General features: G+C 35.9%; 1 protein-coding gene across 1 annotated transcript in view; it reads right to left on the bottom strand.

The window, feature by feature from the left end:
• Positions 1-18,356, bottom strand: part of LOC106689269 (inactivation-no-after-potential D protein-like) — a 90,149-nt gene that overhangs the window by 6,098 nt on the left and 65,695 nt on the right. The window contains exons 3-4 of the mRNA XM_067049586.1: positions 3,150-3,219; positions 892-948 (exon numbers count right to left, since the gene is read on the bottom strand). Coding sequence (XP_066905687.1) covers positions 892-948; positions 3,150-3,219 — 127 coding nt within the window. The remainder of the gene's footprint in view (positions 1-891; positions 949-3,149; positions 3,220-18,356) is intronic.

Raw genomic sequence — 18,356 nt, 5'->3', positions numbered from 1 at the left:
ATATAAATTTACTGTCAACTGACAACAGCATACTAAGATAATACAAATATATAAGATATATATATATATATATAAATTTACTGTCAACTGACAACAGCATACTAAGATAATACAAATATATAAGCTATTAAGGTAATTATTTGATATAAAATGACAGATGTATGTGTAGATTTAAAATCTGGTAATTATTCTATTATTTAATGTTTATTAAGTTTAAATAATGCAATAAACAAATCAATCTGGGAACTATTGAAGAACATGCTGCATAAAGTAATACCCAAGAAAAGTATTGTGCTGTTTGTAATTCTGTTCAAGGGGCAATCAAAATTATTAATATATCAAGTATTTAAAATTTTACAAAAATAATTTTAAAATTGTGTAAATATTAAATTTAATCCTTTATAAATAAAATAACAGCCCTTCATTTAAGCCGATTACATTTGTTGATATTAATTTAATGTTATATGATTTTAAGAGATATATTAAAGAAAATCGAGCTATATCTATGATTGTTTGTTGCATAAAGAAAGAGTAATACCTCAAGATTATAAAATATATAAATCAGAAATGGTGCATTATTTGAAAGACTATTTCGATCACTATTAAAGTAAACTACAGGTGCTGCATACCCAAATTGTTTCATGGATCAAAAAAACAAATATCATTGATATAACTAGGTAAACTTTTCTTTGTCAATTCAGCAAAGTATACTACACAAGAGAATATGTCATGCTATTCATCTATTTTTATGAAAAAAAAATATTCAATTACTAAAAATTACAAATATTATATAAAAAGTGGATTTAAAATGACAATCCATGCTTGGGTCCACTTCTTAGGTATGGAGCTTAAATGTAGAATTTCAGTCAGTATACTTCATAGGGTTATTACCTTTTTTATTGAAACAGTCTTGAGCCCTTTGAATGAACTATACTTCTGTTCAGGTGTCTGAAACATTATCCAGTGTAATAAAATAATAAACTAGTCAATTATTTAATGTAAAAAATAATTATAAGACAATTATTTTGTTTTATATTTAATTCTACATTTTGTTTTATATTTTTTAAATCTTAAAAGAAAGCATCAATACAGAAAGAGAGAATGTTCAAATTAAAACTTCCAATGAAAAATGTTCAGATTGCAAGTCAATATTTCCATGGTCTAATATAACCATTTCTGGATTTAGTGAAAACACTTAGTCTAGAGGAGAATGTGGAACCTACCATATGATCTTAGAGGAAATCAACAGGCCTAGTGAGATAGTTACAACAGGGGAGTTTACATTAGAAAATAATTTTCAATTTCTTTACCTAAGATCCTTGGTGATTCAAGATATTACTGTGGTAGCTAATGCTGGAAGAAGGGTTCTCCTGTCTTATAGGGGTTACTTTGATTTACTAGAGCAATAATTTTATAGCATAATAAAATTAGTATTTATGAAGCAATAGGCCTTGACCAATCAAAAACATTTTCCTTAACAGACTGTTTATTTTGGAGGAAAATTGTTCACAGAATCTTGGGAGCTATGATCGTCAATTACAATTGGAGAAAATAAGCTAGGAATTTCAAAGTATTTATAAGGAACCTATTATCACACAGATTATAAAGATCAGCGGAATGAGGTGAGTGGGGGATGTCACAGGTTGATGATTGCCAAAAAATAATTTTGACTGAAACATTAAATACCCATGATACACAGAGGAAGGACCCATATTGGCTGATTGAGAAGTGACGGCAAAACCATAATGAATGTGTTTGATGACCATTATACAAGACTAACTCAATTGGTAGAAGCTGATGAAGAAGGTAAGGACTTACCATTGAGTTGTGGTGTCATCCTAAGAATAAAGATTCATATAAAAGTCAAACTCAGACTCAAGTGAAGGGACGGTATGCTTTAGTATTGTAATTAATGATCAATTATAGGCATTATTTTCTTGGAGAATAATTTATAGGAAATTATTATAAGGGACCAAATAGTTTTGGGTACAATAACAATAAACTGTTTCCATCATATAAAGTAATAATAAAAATTGAGTTTATATGCATCAGAATAAGAATAATTGTTCATACAAGTTTTATACTGTTTACTGTACTTTATAGTTATTATACTCTTATATATCCTGTAAAGTAAAAATATCAAGGACAAGTAAGGAGAACTAGGTTTGAGGGATAGAATATCATTGAAAAAAAAAAAAAAAAAAAAAAGAAAACAGAGTATAACTTAAAAAAGAAAAATAATGTAATGGTAATAAGTATAATGAAGAAAAATAATTATTCAACTATTCAACTATAAGGAAAATTAAAGAACATAAGGGTGAGAGGGATAAATATATGGTGGATGTATTTAGTCCAGTTAAATTTAAAGAAGTGGTAAATATAATGCTGTTTTGAACTAAGATATTGAAAGGGAATTAAAAGAAAATTATTAAAAGGATACAGATATCCTATTATGTTTCATTATTTGGTGGATGATATGACTATCCTTGAGTTAGTGCAAATTAAACAGATTATATTTGAAGCACAAAATGGTACCATTGAATTAGAATAAAGTCAGATTTAAATTGTGGGCATTACTAGAACCAAGACTTTTTGAGGCCCCTTTTCATAACATCAGAGGAAAGGATTTGGTTTGGTAGTTTTCAAGATATTACGTTTGCCAATAAACTGCATGAAAGAAAATTAAATGGAAACTTTTCTTAACTCATCAAAAACATTTTCTTTGTCATTTAAAGAAGTGTTGTTTTTAAGTGTTTCCCTCTATGTTGAGGACTAGTTATAAATCTGGTCCTGAATAAGAAAAACAGAAAAATAAAAATATTGGTTAAAAAAAAATTACATATTAACTATGCTTTGTTAACTCAAAATTATTAAGGAAAAGAGGAAAGGAGAATGAGAAAGATAATTGAACAGATAGAGTTAACGAAGCCAACTTAGTTAAAAAATTTTACCACTTTTTTTTTAAAGTATAAATTGTACTATTAATAGGGTGCCTTTCATTAAAGTGAGGGGATCTGAAAAACTACAGATGATATGAGTGCTTAATGGGTTTCATATAAAATAAACAGAGAAGGAGAACCAACAGTTCAGTAAGTTAAAAATATGTTTAAATTGTATTTTATGAAATGATTATGATACTTGTAACTTACCTCTTCTTGTAAAGACACCGGAAACTGAGTGATTGGCTTAACTGATAAGTCTTCCAAAGCATCAGACTTCCTATTAAAAATATATATACATATATGATTATTGAATTACTGATTTAGAGCTAATTTGTCTAAATTATTAAGATGAAGTTTTATGAATATAAATTATATATTTATAGGAAGTAGATATGATATAATATAGATAGTATATTTATCTCTCTGGAGCTAAAGACGCCATCGAGAGATGCTATGTAAGACGTTAGCTTTTAGTGGATCAAAAGATTCTATTGTAATATTTATTGATTCTAATAATACAGAAATTACAACACATAACATGGTTATTTATTTGTACGGTTAAAATATTAACAAGAAATATACATTTCAATATATGATGTTTGTCAGACAACTGTAGCAGTTCTCGTCATGGCAGCGAGGTAGCATCGAGTCAGTATGTAACGGTCAATCGGCAGCTTGAGCGGTAACAAACAGTAGTATTATTACTACACAATGAATTTAAAAAAAGAGCAAAATATTGGGTCATTTCTTATGAAATGTCAGTTTTTCACAAGAAAGGTTAGTTACTAAAAACATTTTTATTCAAAATATTTACTCTCATTTTAAATCGTGTATATTATTTTTCATCGTGTTATCAAATTTTCAATCCCAGAACTGAAAAATTCAGGGTTTTGCGAAGGAAAGGAAGACAGAAAATGCATTTTTGGTCTGATAATCATTTTCAAAATTTTACTTTTAAGGAAGTTTTCAAAGTTCTAAACAGATGCCATCTGATGGAGATACATTTGGCGAATAAGGAGGGTGTAGAAGGACTTCACAACACAGTTCGTTTAGTTTCTTCTCTGGCGTTATCATGTAAGAGTATAGGTCCCTTTCAATTAAGAAATGCAGGTTGGTTTTTGATGCATTGTGTCAATATCAGTGCAGTATGATGTGGGTTTGATGGTCTCCCTCCTTCGAGTAAAAAGGAGAAACGAATTATTCTTGCCATTTACCACTACACAGAAAACAATAATTTTTTGTTTGGCAAATTTGCTTTAGACAACTCTCCCGGACGTTCGTTGATATTTAACCAATAACGCGACCTACGCCTGTTGTCACATATAATCAACTTTTCATCACAAAGAATTATCTTTTCGGGAAAAGGCTGTTTTTTTTTTGCCTAGTTACAGTGAAACACATGTCTCACAACGCTTCAGCTGCTGCCGCTCATTAAGTTCTTGAGCTACTCTTTTTACTAAATAGTAGTCAGTTGTGCAGGAAGCTCTTCAACTGATAAGGGGTTTCTTCAACAAGAAAACCTGTCCAAGTTTAAACTAAAAAAAAAAAAGATTATTCGTGTTATGTGTTTTTTCATAGTCATGTTTGATGGAATACCAAACAATGTGCAATCAATTGAAATGATAGTAAATATTATCAAAAAAGAAAGGATTAATAACGACTCATTATAATCTGTAAACATAAACGTAGTACATAACAAAAATATATTAATCCCACATTGAATTTCTAAAATAATAAAAAAGGATATTTCATATGAAATGACCCACTGTTACAAAAAAATAACGTGTCCGAGAGAAATAACTTGGAAAATTTAGAGATCTATATGAACTTACACAAATAAATTATAGTATAGAAAACAAAACTACTGTTGAAACACTAACTAACACACGTATTCGAGATAACAACTGATTTATTCCTGGTTTTAATTTTGCTTATATACATTCTTTGCGTTTATTTACATGATGAGTTAGGATTAAAGCTATTAGTACGCTTGGCCTGAGTCAGCTGTTACTCCGAAGTAGATATCTTTTATTCCACTAGGGATATGACCAACAATATAAGCGTATTGTCGCAGACGCAACCTATTGATGCTAAGGTAGATCTGGCTAAAAACTGTGCATCCATGACAGCCAAAATGGTTGGTTGTGTAAAAAGTGACAAGTTTCAACTAAAAGATGTGATGTACTTCCCAGATCTCAGCAGAAATTTGTTGTCTGTGGATAAAATAACACAGAATGGTGGATGGTAAAAATTGTCAAGAATCATACCGTGATAGTTGGAAAAACATCTGAGGTATTTTATGTAGTGAACTTGAAGGTTGATTTACATGCGAAAGCTTATACTGCTTGTGTATCAGAAACAAAAAATGAAATAAAAGTAAAACATGTAAAGGCTATAGAAGAGGATAATGAAAATTTACCTAAAAATGAAAGAGAACTGGAAGAACAAGCTGGTGCAGGAGACCGAAAAAAATTGAGATTTGAAACAGAAGAAAAACTACAGATAAAGAGGTATCATAAAAGACTAGAAGGATCATTAAGATGCATAGATGATTCTAGAGAAAAGGAAAAGACAGAAATAGTGCAAAGGAAATCATCAAAACATCAAGAAGCAGAAAGAGAAACTTAGTGAGATTGGAGAAAGGTTAAAGAAATTAAAAACTTTAAATGGTGACCCAGAGATTTATGAAGAAGATGAAGAATACCCTACATTAAAAACATATGGATGTAATTGGGACATTGATGAAAAAATGTGGATTGCGATGCAGATAATTTAGAGGGAAAAAGTAAGAAATATACTGGTACTAAGTAGAAGAAGAAATTTAGTGATTCAATGGATACTGTTAAACTTGGTGAATATTATAATTCTGACTGTGAAAAAAAAGATGTAGACGAAAGACGAAAAGTTCAAATCATCTACTTAAGGACAGGCGACCAGTTGGAGATGTTTGAATCTAGAACTCAGTGAAGTTATTGTGAAACATAAAATCAAAAAATTGCAACTAAAAAGTTTTTTTCTGTGCACAAAACTAATATTGTAATTTTAAAATTATTTTTTTAATGGATATATAAAATGAAAATTCTGTTAATCCTGTTTTTGTAAGAAAAATTAAATTTGATATTTAATTTTTATTAAATTTAATATTTAAGAAGGTGTGTTAAAGTTAAATATAAAAATTGTGATATATCGATTGTACCGCGTTGCAACGGTTATATAACAGTCAGTCGTAAGTTACTAGCAAGCCATTGTTGTGTGTGTACTTGTGTTGTTAATTCTCACTACAGTAAGAACGTTATACGTTGTCTAACCGTAACTAATAAAACAGTAAGGACAGTAAAAATATTTTATTTGTGTACACCACCCCCGCTGTTCAACAAATACCAACAACGTCAATATAATAGAATATAACGCTTCCAACATTCCAAAAAATGATTTTGACCTTGGATTTGCCTTTCTAAAGGCCATCTGCATTACGGTTAGGTACTGTAGTTATAAACAGTGATAGATGATAATATCGAATCATTATAAAATCATATAAACATTCTAAAAGATTTTTTAAAAATCTTAAAAACTATTAAGGAGCTAGTGGTTGTTAAATTATACAAAACCAAAAAATTTGTTGTAATGTATTAAAAATAATATAATTAAAAACTGAAAGCATTGCTGAGTGACAAAAATACTAACAGCAATAACTGTGATAATAATAAAGGAACAAATAATAAAGAGAAAAGAAATAAAACACGTGATGAAGCAAATAATACAAATAACATCTGAAAATTAATGAAAACAAGAAAAATGATCAAAGTAAAATCACAGATTATTATAAAAATACAAATAGCAAGGTACATGAAATAATATATAAAGCTCAGGAGAAGATTAATAGTAACAAAGAAGATAAGCAATCAATAAAATAAATAAGATAAATTACGCAGCAGAACTAACTAAAACATTCAGTATATGATTACGATAACATTAAATAAGGTATGCAGAATAGTAATAAACCCAATTCATACCTAACCAATATGAACGATTAAATAGAAAAATCAGATAAACTAGGAGTGATTTACAAGATAAACTCAAGAGTGTAACCAAATATACATAAGTGAAACATCTTAAAACCAGGTTAGTTTAATATGAGAATAACTGCAAAAATACTAAAAACACAGGTAATAGTCCTGGCATATGACAGCATTAGAAAAAAACACAATTTTGATTTTAAAAATGCTGGGATTTTAGAAAGTGAAAAAATAACAAAAATTTCAGATGTATTATTCCGAAAATGGGGGAAGAAAACATGTGGTCGTGAGAAAATATAGCAAGGATTTCAAATAAAAAATTACATTGAAGATTAAATTTTCCTTTAGAGTTCGATATCTTTAATACTATGAATTACACAAAAAACCTAACAGAACATCATTTGAAGTATAGACAATTTTCTAAAATATGAGACCTATAAGAGCTGTTTACGTTCAATAGTTCCCGAGATACAGTTTGTAAGAACCAACATTTCATAATAAAAAATCAGTAGTTAGTGAATTTATTTTGGGAAATCTATATCTCAGAAACCATTATAGAAGTCCTTATAGCTTTCGATCCTGAACTACACCTAACTGGCTAGGAGGTTTATTATCTCATGTAGTAGATGGCATAGAAAATACTATCGCTTTTAGTTCAAGATCACTTTCCAAATAAGAAATGAACTATAGTGAGATGGGCAAGGAAGCACTGGCCATCAAGGCATTTTATTGCTTCCTATTTGTTAAAATGTTTACCTTGATGATGAATAATAAATTATTAAGCGGAATTTTTCATGAAAATTCAAACCTACCAGCCTTGTCTTCTGCTAGATTGCTAAGATATGAAATGGAATGAAAATAAAAAATAATTTTATATATATGTTTATATAGTTGACCGTAAAAATTTAAATACTAAGATGGTCAGGGTTGCGGTCAAAAGAGAAACAAAAATAGTTTACAACTATTTATTTTCCGACGTTTCGCCCCACTTTGCAGGGCTTCATCAGGGCTAAAAAGAAACAAAAAAAAACTTAGAATATTACAACAATAAGGCAATTTAAGCTAGGATAAATATTATGTACAAATAAAGTGATAAGAAATTACATATAAATAAAAGGAAGGAAGACGTAAAATAGTATCAATATAAAATAAAATTGAATAAATAATGATAAGAATAAAAAATAAGTAACAATGGAAGAGTAAAAATTTTAAAAAATAAGTAAAATATACAGCTAAAAAAGTACAGGAGACGTACATAAAAAAAAAAGAAAGTAGAGATTAAATAAACGTCTTGAAAGAATAGTTATAAATAAAATGATGATATTAAATGAACAAAGAACAAGTCAGGAGCACCTACCTGTTCAAAGCGAAAGGTTGAACAGAAGGCGACAATAAAGCGGAAGCGTGGAGGAGTGGGGAGGAGGTGGCCAGCCGTTTAACGGCTATATTTCGGTTTCAAATACGTCGCAGATCCGTAAATTCCTACCCCCTAGATATTATCTCATTATCCGTTCTTATCTTTCAGACAGGTTATTTCAAGTAAATAACAACAGTGCTTATTCATTACTGTTTCCTATCCTTGGTCCTATCCTTTATACAGTTTTTACAACTGACATCCCAACCCATCCTAACACTATTCTCACCACGTTTGCCGATGACACATGCCTATTGCCAGCGAATAATGATCCTTCATTGTATCCCAATCCCACATCACCACCCTCGAAGAATGGTGCCAAAACTGGAGGATTAAAATAAATTCCAATAATCCCACCAAATCACATTTACCCTTCGTCGTAAACCTTCAACAGATCCGTTACTTAGGACTAAATCTGGACAAACGACTGACATGGAATCCTCATACAAGACTGAAAAGGCAGGAAACTGCTCGTCGATTCCGACTATTACAACATTTACTAGACAAACGGTCCAAACCATTACAAAAGACTGATCTACATGACTATTACAAGGCCTATTTGGACATACGGAGTTGAGCTATGGGGCTCCACTAAACCATATAATTCCTCTCGAATCCAATCCTTACAGTCCAAAATCCTCCGTAAAATCCTTAATGCTCCTTACTTTGTCACAAATCAAATCATCCATCAGGACCTCAATGTCCCCTATGTTGCCGATTTAGCCAGAACCAGATACCAATCCTTCTATAATAAACTTCCCAACCGCCCAAAATAACTCGTTTCTAACCTGGCTTCTCCTTCACTACCTAATAATCCTCCTAGACGTCTAAAAAGAAGATGGTCTCGAGATCTTCTCCTTTAGAAATGTTTTTGGATTTCTATCAATAGGTAGATTCTCCACATGTTTTTATCATGTCTTAATACCACTTACAGCAAATTTACTTGATGTGTATATATGTATACAGTTGTAAGTATCAATAAATAAATTATTAAAAAAAAAAAAAAATACGTCGCGTATACAGGAAGTAGCCATAAAGATATGATGAAAAATGAAAAATAATAAGAGAAAGATACAGAAATATGATAATAATAATAACTATAATAATTTTCTAATTTAGGAATAACTAAGTAAAATTAGAATGACACATATCGTTACTAATAATACGAGTATATACTCAAGAAAATATAGTTAGGGTAGTTAATACAATATAAAATATAATAACAATGATTGTAAAAGAAGTAACTAATAATAAGTAAAAGTAAATAAAGAGTATTAAAAAAAAAAAAACTTTACATAGAAATAAATAAGAAAAATAATTAGACAATGATAACAACTGTAGTTTTTATATATCGTGAAAATAATCATTTATCTACACTGATAATAATAATAATAATAGTAAAGATAACAGGAGTAACATGAATAATATAAAGTGAAATAAGGTAATTTAAAAACGGAAGTGAAAGATTACAAAATAAAAAATTCTTTTTACTCTTACCACCCTCGCCTTCATTTCACCGTTGAAACCGAAACTAACTCTTCCTTCCCCTTTCTCGATTTCCTTATTATAAAGAATAATGACGGCTCCTTGTCAACTGACTAGTATAACAAACCCACTTACTCCGGTAGGCTACTTAACTTTTATTCCAAGCACCCCCACCATCAAAAAATCAATATTACCATAAATCTCATACACCGTTGCAGAACCAATTAGAATGACCTTCGTTTTTTTAGTATTCAGCTTTAAATCATTGTTAAACGCTGTCAATATCTTCTTGTATCTTTTGGATGGCCTCAAGCATCTCGGATGGATGGACAGATAGATTTGGAGATCGTCTGCATATAGGTGGTATTGTGCGTGGTGATTGGAGTCAGGAAGATCGTTGATATAAATGGAGAAAAGGGTTGGTGAAAGTGAGAATCCCTGAGGAACACCTCGTGACAGAAGAAGGGGAGAGGAAAGAGGTTTGTTCGGAATGACGATTGTTTGGGAACGATGTGACAGGAAGGAGAGGAACCACTTTAGGAAACTATTTGACATGGAAAGGTTTTGAAGTTTATTCAGGAGGATCTTATGGTTAACTGTGTCAAATGCCAGAGAAAAATCAAAAAGAACTAAGATTTATATATGATGATTGTCTATAGAGGATTGGAGGTCTTGAGAAATTTTCAATAAAGTGGATTGTGTGGAATGCTGGGAGCGAAAACCGGATTGGAAAGAATTAAGGAGATCTTTTTGCTCCAGAAAATTATTAAGTTGGGAGTGGACTAATCTTTCTAGTAGCTTGGCCAAATTGGATAAAATGGATATTGGTCGAAAGTCGCAAAAATGAAGAAGGAGAAGGTACTTCAATGGTTGGACGAGGACTTTCTTCCAGGCTTTGGGAAAAACGGAATTTTGAAGGGTTCTAAATGTGCAGGAAGGCAGGAACAATGGTAGGGAGACAAAGTTTGATGATCTTTACAGGAACGTTATCTGGGCCGTAATCGTTAGTTCTGGACTTGAGGACTGCTGAGATTAAGTCATCTGGAGAAACAAAGATATACATCCATTTTTTATTATAAGATTCAACATCGATCGGCTAATGAAATTGCACATGCTGACTATCTATCAAGAACTCCAATTCAAGAAGAAACAACTGCAATTAAAAAAGAAATAAATACAGAAGCTGAGTTAATTTCTAACCAAGTTATTTTCAATATTTCAAATAAATAATACATTAAACTACAAAACCTTAACGAAGAAAACCACGAGGGATGAAGAGTTAATAACTATTAAATGATATGTATCAAATAAAGATTATTATGACTCAGAATACAATTTACAAAATTAAATCATCTTTAAAGGAATGCGAAATATCACCTCTGGATCTCTGAAAACAGAAGTATTCATTAAAAGAATAACAGCATTCACACCTAGGCAAAAGTAATTCCCTTTTCCTCCCCATTTCTGGCATACGGGTTTCGGCAACAGTGGGGTAGTGTGCTAGGGTTACACATTCCACTGCTACCAATAATAATCAATTTTATTTTACCATTGGGATACCATTTTTTAAAATTTATTTATTACGATACATTTCCACTTGAGCCATGGTGCAGCCCAGTGCTCGGGTGAGCGCGTTTTAGATGGGACTGCACCTTATCCACTTGCGGATGGATCCCCCAGCACGCAGCCTGGTCCAGCCCTTTTGGTCTCAGTCTGTGACTGCTTCTTCATCTTCTTGTATTGGAGGGCGATCCCGGGTGGTCGAACTCTTCCTAACGTAAAGTATGTCGAGCCGACCACCTCCCTCTACCCGTAGATGAACTCCCATGAAGAAGGGATAATTCTCCTCCTTTATCAAACGAAGAAAGTACGACTCGGCAAGGGCTAATATCCTAGTTTTCCTCAACAACTAGGCACGATGTCCTTCCATGGCGGTGCAATCTCTCCGGAACTCACCATGTCCCATCAGGATCAGTGATACCCAATGATTTGGGAGGACTCACCCCGCTGTGGACTCACCGCTCTCAATCTTGAATAGATGGTAGGGAAGAACTTTCTCAGAGTGGCGCCCTTCTTGATCGCCAGCCACCATCCATTCCATTCAGGAATAGAATCTTCCCGCAGAATCTTCTTCCATAGGCTCGGGGTCTCGCCAATCCTCGCTAGGAGTCCCTCCGGTAGCGCTACCACCCCCTGCCTCTTTACTTCGCACTTAACGAAATCCTCCTTGAAGATGATTTCCAGAGGCATGGCTCCGGCCAGCACCTGCACCACCTCATGCGACACCGTTCTGTAGGCAGAGCCAACCTCTGTATGGTGGCCGGACTCCTTTTTTGATCATGCATGAGGTTCCGGCTCCAAGCAGGGGATGCGTACCTCAGAATACCCAGGACAACGCGTTTGTAAATGACCATTGAATGATAGCGTCACCCTTCCCTTGAATACACCATGGGATGGGCGGCGTCAAATCGTCTTCTTATCTTACACCGAGGTACTTTCTCGTCCTGGATAATCCTCTCTCCTTGGATGTCTAGGGTAATAGGATGAGCCTTATCAGTGGAGCCTCTTATAAGTATAGCCTGAGTTTTAGCTGCGACCATAATCAATGTTCTCCTCCCGCACTATTCTCCTACGAGACCGGCACACCTTTCTGATTCCATCTTCAATCTGGCTCTGCTGTTCTCGGCCACGAAGACTGCCAGGTCGTCGACCCTCTGTTATCTAGCTCCTCCAGTAAATCGTCGAACACTAGTTTCCACAGGTGCGGACTGAACCCTATGAGCATCCTCTTTCAATTTTTTTCCTCCACCTCACAGTGGTTACTCCGAATCACAACGCTCCTATTATTAAGGTAACTACCTACCAGGGAGTATAGGTTACTGAGGGTACAGAGCTTTTGCAATCGCCGAAGTACATGGGGCCACCAAACACTATCGAAGGCGGAGGATATGTCGAACAGTATCAATAAGACATATTTCTCAGCCCTCCCTGCTAAGTCCCCAAGCATTCTCAGTAGTGCATCCTTAGTTTCCCTGCCACAGGCCGAGTCGAATTGCCGTAGGTGGCTTGCTGTTTATAGAATTGGTCTGAGAATCTAACATCATGTATTCCAGGACTTTGGTGGTTATTGGGAGGAGGCATATAGGTCGGTAAGCCTTTGGCGTTTCCTTATCCTTGCCAACACCCTTGTAGAGGTACACATACAGCAGGACAAATATTGATAAAGAAATCGAAAAACCGGTTAAATCTTGTCGAGAATGTGCCTCAGTAAGGAAAAATCCAGAAAAGGTTCCTATCAATTTCTGGGAGGAGCCAACAGAACATTTGGAAAGGGTTCATATAGATTACGTTGGACCATATGAAAACAACTATTTTTTGGTGTTGGTGAAAGCTTCATATCAAAAATTTTATATTCATGGATTCCTAGAAATATTTGTCTCTGACAAGAAAACTATGTTCAAGTGCGAGATATTTACAATATTTAAAAATTTTGCGATATAACTGAAAGTAAACAAAAATGTATATCTCCTGAGCATCAAGTGACAAACGGTTTGGAAGAGAGAAACGTTCAATACGTTCAATTCATACCAGGGTTGAAGAGATTCTTCTGCTATACCGATCAACGTTCTTGGCCAATGGACCAAGTCACCAGCTGAAGTCATGGATATCCTCTCCATGTGAAAGTATCGATCTGCAGCGGTGAAAACCCCGTAACGGTGTGTACCGGTGATTATGCGCCGCTATCGCCTAAAGCATTGCTACATCCAGTTCCAATTCCTTATCGATTTGATATAAGCGTAGATGATCAATCAACGTGCCATGAAACCGCTCTATGCCTCCTATACTCTTGAGGTGACCTGGCATGTTGAGGTGCCATGTCACATCAAGGTCCTTCATTTGAGTTCGAATTCTCTGCCTCCATCCGATGAAAGCATCGTCTGGAACTCGCTAGAATTGAAACCGCAATCAGAAAACTGTCAACAATGCTTCCGACGACTTGTCTTGCGCCTTGTTGAAGATATGGTTATCCATTTATATTCTCTTCATATAAAAGTATCGATCTGCAGATCGTTGAGCGGTGCCTCTAGGGTATACGTTTCTTCTTATTTCCCTTTTGGTAGGTTTCTGTCATATTTCATGCTAAGACCAACTTCGCAGTTTCTGACTACTTCTGTGATTGTCTTCTTCATACCTCACCAAAAATACCTTCTCTTTAACGCTTGCAGTGTCTCGGAGATTATTCAATGTTGTACAGATCTGGTCGTTCTTTGAGCCTGGCTGAGACCAAATCGTCGTAATATTGCTCCTCCCATTCTTACTACACTCAACTTTAAGCAAACCAGTGGTCTTCGTCTTCCATACAATCTGACACCTCTTGTCGTTTATTATATCCTCCAGTTCCTCTATATCTATTGGTCTTCCTTCCTCTGAGCTCTCGTTAGACGAAGATTCCTCCCTATCGTCTTTACTGCCACATTCTGTTCATCTTCCTCTCCCGGTGTTAACTCCCACAGGAATTGCCAACTCCGGCCTCCTCTCTTACTGTAATTGCTCCAGAAAACGAATCGGCTACCACATTTTCTTTTCTTGGTTTGTATATTATTTTCATATTACATTGTGCGAGGTGCTCCTTCCAACGCGTAATTATAGCCGAAGACTCCTTCATCTTTCCCAACTAATGAAGAGGCCTGTGGTCAGTGTGTACCCTAAACCTTCTGTCAAACACATAGGGTCTAAAGTTGTCAACAGCCCACACTATTCCCGAGAGTTCTCGTTCCATCGCACTGTATCTGGACTCAGTTTCTATTAGGCGCGTACTGGCGTACGCCACTGGGTGATCTCCTCTTTCACCCTCCTGAGACAACACCGCTTACAGTGTGTACTCACTCGCGTCCGTAGTGATATTGAATTGCCGAGTGAAGTCCGGGAACGCAAGCACCGGCTCCTGCTGCAGCTTCTCCACACAGCGCCTGATATTGTCTTCGACCATCGGTGTGATGATCACCTTTCTGCCTTTCTTGAGAGTGGGACAATATTCTCAGCCATTTCTGGTACAAAATCGGGTAATAATTTAAAGTTCCCAACAATCTCCGAACTCCCTTCACATCCCTAGACATTGCCATCTTCCGTAGTGCTGCGACTTTATCTGCTTCAGGTCTAACTCCTTCCTGGAAATAGTATGGCCTAAAAATTTTTTTGTTCCTGCCCTATCGATGATTTCTCTCCCGATAATTTTAGCCGAAATTTCCATATTCTCTATAATACGCTGTTTAAATATTTTACGTGTTCGTCTACGTTCTTACTGAACATTAGAAGATCATTCATATAAATCTGACATACTGATTCGTCGATTCCTCACAAAAACTCGTCCGTCAGGCGCTGGAAGGTTATGGGAGCATTTTTGAGACCAAAAGGGATCCTTATAAATTCGTAATAGCCCCTCTCAAATGTGAATGCCGTCTTATGTTGATCTCCATTGGTACGCCCCATGAAGAGCCCCGGCTCTTCTTCGGTACATATATGGGCACTGTTTGGCTATGTGCCCCTCATTTCCGCATTCACAACACCTTGTACCTGGACAGTGGGCCCTAAGTGTCTTACTTTCAGGCAACAATGGCATTTTCTGTTCTCACGGCACCCGCGGCTTCGTGGTTTTATCTGCCTCTTTCGGTGATAGAAACTATTTCCTTCCCACTATGACGGTATTCATTTCTTCTCCATGAAACTGGATTAGTCCTCGGTCGATTGTGAGCAACTCTCATACATCCAGTTTCTTCTATTTCTATACGGTACTCTTCCTCTCTGGCGCTAGCGTCAATTAGTTCCAGCGCGCCATCTAAGAAGGAGCGATCTCTCGGCATTCCCTCCTTCTGCCCCAGTTCTTTTGCCAACTGAATCTTTAGTAGGTAGAAATTGCATCCGACACTATATCTCCATCATCTCGCTGAGTTTATCGGTGAAATGGCGGAAAGTATGTGTGCGCGGGTGAACTACCATAAAGGCAGTTTTTACTGTTTGTCTTCCCGCCAGGTGCCCTGAGGTGTTATGCCATAGACTGTATCTGACGTTGAAATTTCCCACTAGCTAGTGATTCATCTTCGCCCCACAGGTGTCTATGAGCTGTTGCAGTTCTGGTACTGACCCTCTAGGACGTCAGTAGATTACCGTGATGTAAGTGGGTTGGTGCATCAGCACTTGGACAGTGAGATGGCTTATCCGGGCGTCCTGGATGTTCAGAGGTGGCGGCATCTTCTTCTATCGGGTTTCATGGCGGACGACCCCCTGAGATATGGTCTTTTCCCCTGAAGTCTGCTGTCAGTGATTACGGCCTCTGTTGGCTCAGTGAATGCCAATAGCACCTCTACTTCTTCTAGTTTTGTGGCCAGGCCACTACAGTGGTAATTTAGGACCTTGAATGAATTCATTGTGATTTTTGTCCCTTGATTTCCTGAATGATGTCGCACATAAACGTCTGCATGTTGTGCATTATCCTAGAACAGAAATCATTGAACATGCGATTTATTTGATCCATCCTGTTGACAATGAGAGCTTGTGGGTTGAAGGTGTATTGTGCTGGTGTTAATGGTGGTGGTAGGGGTTGCTGGATTCCTATTGGTTCGGGTTCGGGAGACGCGGGAGAATCCAGTATGGGCTCAGGCTCAGGTGCTGCTGTGGACGGTTGGAGAAACGAGGAATATGTCATTCCTGCACTCGACATCCTATTGGTCCTCGGTCTACTAGTGGTGGTGGAGGGGGGCTGAAGACGAACTGGTGCTGTCTGCTTCATGTTGGCTGCTGTCCTCTGTTCCTTCCTCTTCTTAATGAGCTCCACCATCTTCCGCCTCGTTCAGCACCCACGGTAGGACGCCACACGCCTCTTCCCACAGTTGGCCCACTCAGAGTCCCCCACCCTAGGGCAGGCACCGATGTTGTGTTTCATGTCTCCGTGTACTCGGAATAGTTCTTGGTGTGCCAAAACTGTTGACACCGATGACATTTTCTGTCTTTATTGGGTTTAGTACATCTCTTTATATACATTCGATCAGCTGATCTCAGTCAGTTGACTCAGACCGTAACTTATATATAAAATTCAATTTGAATAAAAATGTTTATTACACAATTTTGTTAAAGATTTTTTTTATTATTTACTTATTCTTACAATTACAACGTAAGACTTTATTTTTAAGGTAGATTTTTTAGGTAAAGTAGGTTTTTTTAAGGTTCACATGAGCAAATTTAAAAAAATAAAGAAGTTATTAGAAAGATGATCTGCAACTATTATCATTTACATTTTTGTGATAGGACTCATCGTAAGGTTGAAATTTAAAAACAAAGTTTACGAATTAAATAAAACCTTTTAAAAATGAGACACTAACTTGACCACCGTTTCGAAAACAGGCCTTTATTCAGTTCTAATGTTATAATAGTCATTCAACGCAAAAAGTGATGCTCTAAATTTTATATCCTTATAATTGATTCAATAAAGTGTGTAGTTTTTGAGTTATTTTTAGTATAGTAAAAAAGGTCTCAAAAAAATTATTATCAAGATTTGTCACGCACTCACTCACTGTTGGGCGCAACAGTCCTTGTAGGACCTGGGTCTCTGCCACCATTCTTTCCCATGCCTCGCGGTCTCAAGCGAGACTCCTCCAATTTTCAAGTCTCCTCTCAAATCATCTTTCAAATCATCCAGCTACCGACGCCTGGGTCTGCCCCTTTTCCTTTTCCCTCCAGGTGCACCATTGAGCATCCTTTTAGGTAGCCTGCAGGGGTCCATCCTTTCTACATGTCCCAACCATCTTAGCCTGCTCTTCTTAATAGCACAGAGGATATCAGGCTCTCCATACAATTCCTTTATTTCGTCATTGCTTCTGATTCTCCACCTGTGCTCCTCTTTAACTGCTCCAAAGATCTTTCTTAGGACTCTTCTCTCGCAAACCAGTAGAGCTCTTCTATTTTCCTTGGTTAGAGTTCATGTCTCACTGCCATACATTACCACTGGTCTAATTGTTTTGTACAACAAAAGCTTTGCTTTCCTGGAAAGACTTTTGTATCGGAGAGCTTTTTGCAGGGCATAGAAACATCTGGTTCCTGTTACCATTCTGCCATTAATTTCTACTTCTAAATTATTGTTCTCCGTCACAACTCCTCCCAGGTACTTGAAAGTACTGCAGCTGTGAAACATGTTTTCCCCCACATCCACAATATCTCTTCTCTCCCCGGGATGTCTAGAGGTTTTCATATATTTTGTCTTTTCACTATTTATAATAAGTGATAATAATCATAATAAATGATGACTATGTCGGGGTTGTCTGGTCCTAGGCGATTTCTCCAGCCTGATATTTCTTTACAGAAGGCCCACGACAAGGCGTATTCAATTATAGTTAAGAAAGGAAGGCCTTGCCAGGGGATGAGCCCTGGACACTGACTAGGTAGAGGAGGTCTAGGTGAGAGAGTCTGAGGCAGAGTAACAGTTCTAGTTGCCGAGATGAAGTGGAC

Source organism: Halyomorpha halys, unplaced genomic scaffold, assembly GCF_000696795.3.
Source record: "Halyomorpha halys isolate HHAL.00 unplaced genomic scaffold, Hhal_1.1 Scaffold1314.1, whole genome shotgun sequence".
Taxonomy (NCBI): Eukaryota; Metazoa; Arthropoda; class Insecta; order Hemiptera; family Pentatomidae; genus Halyomorpha; species Halyomorpha halys.
This window is presented reverse-complemented; position numbering and strand designations above follow the sequence as displayed.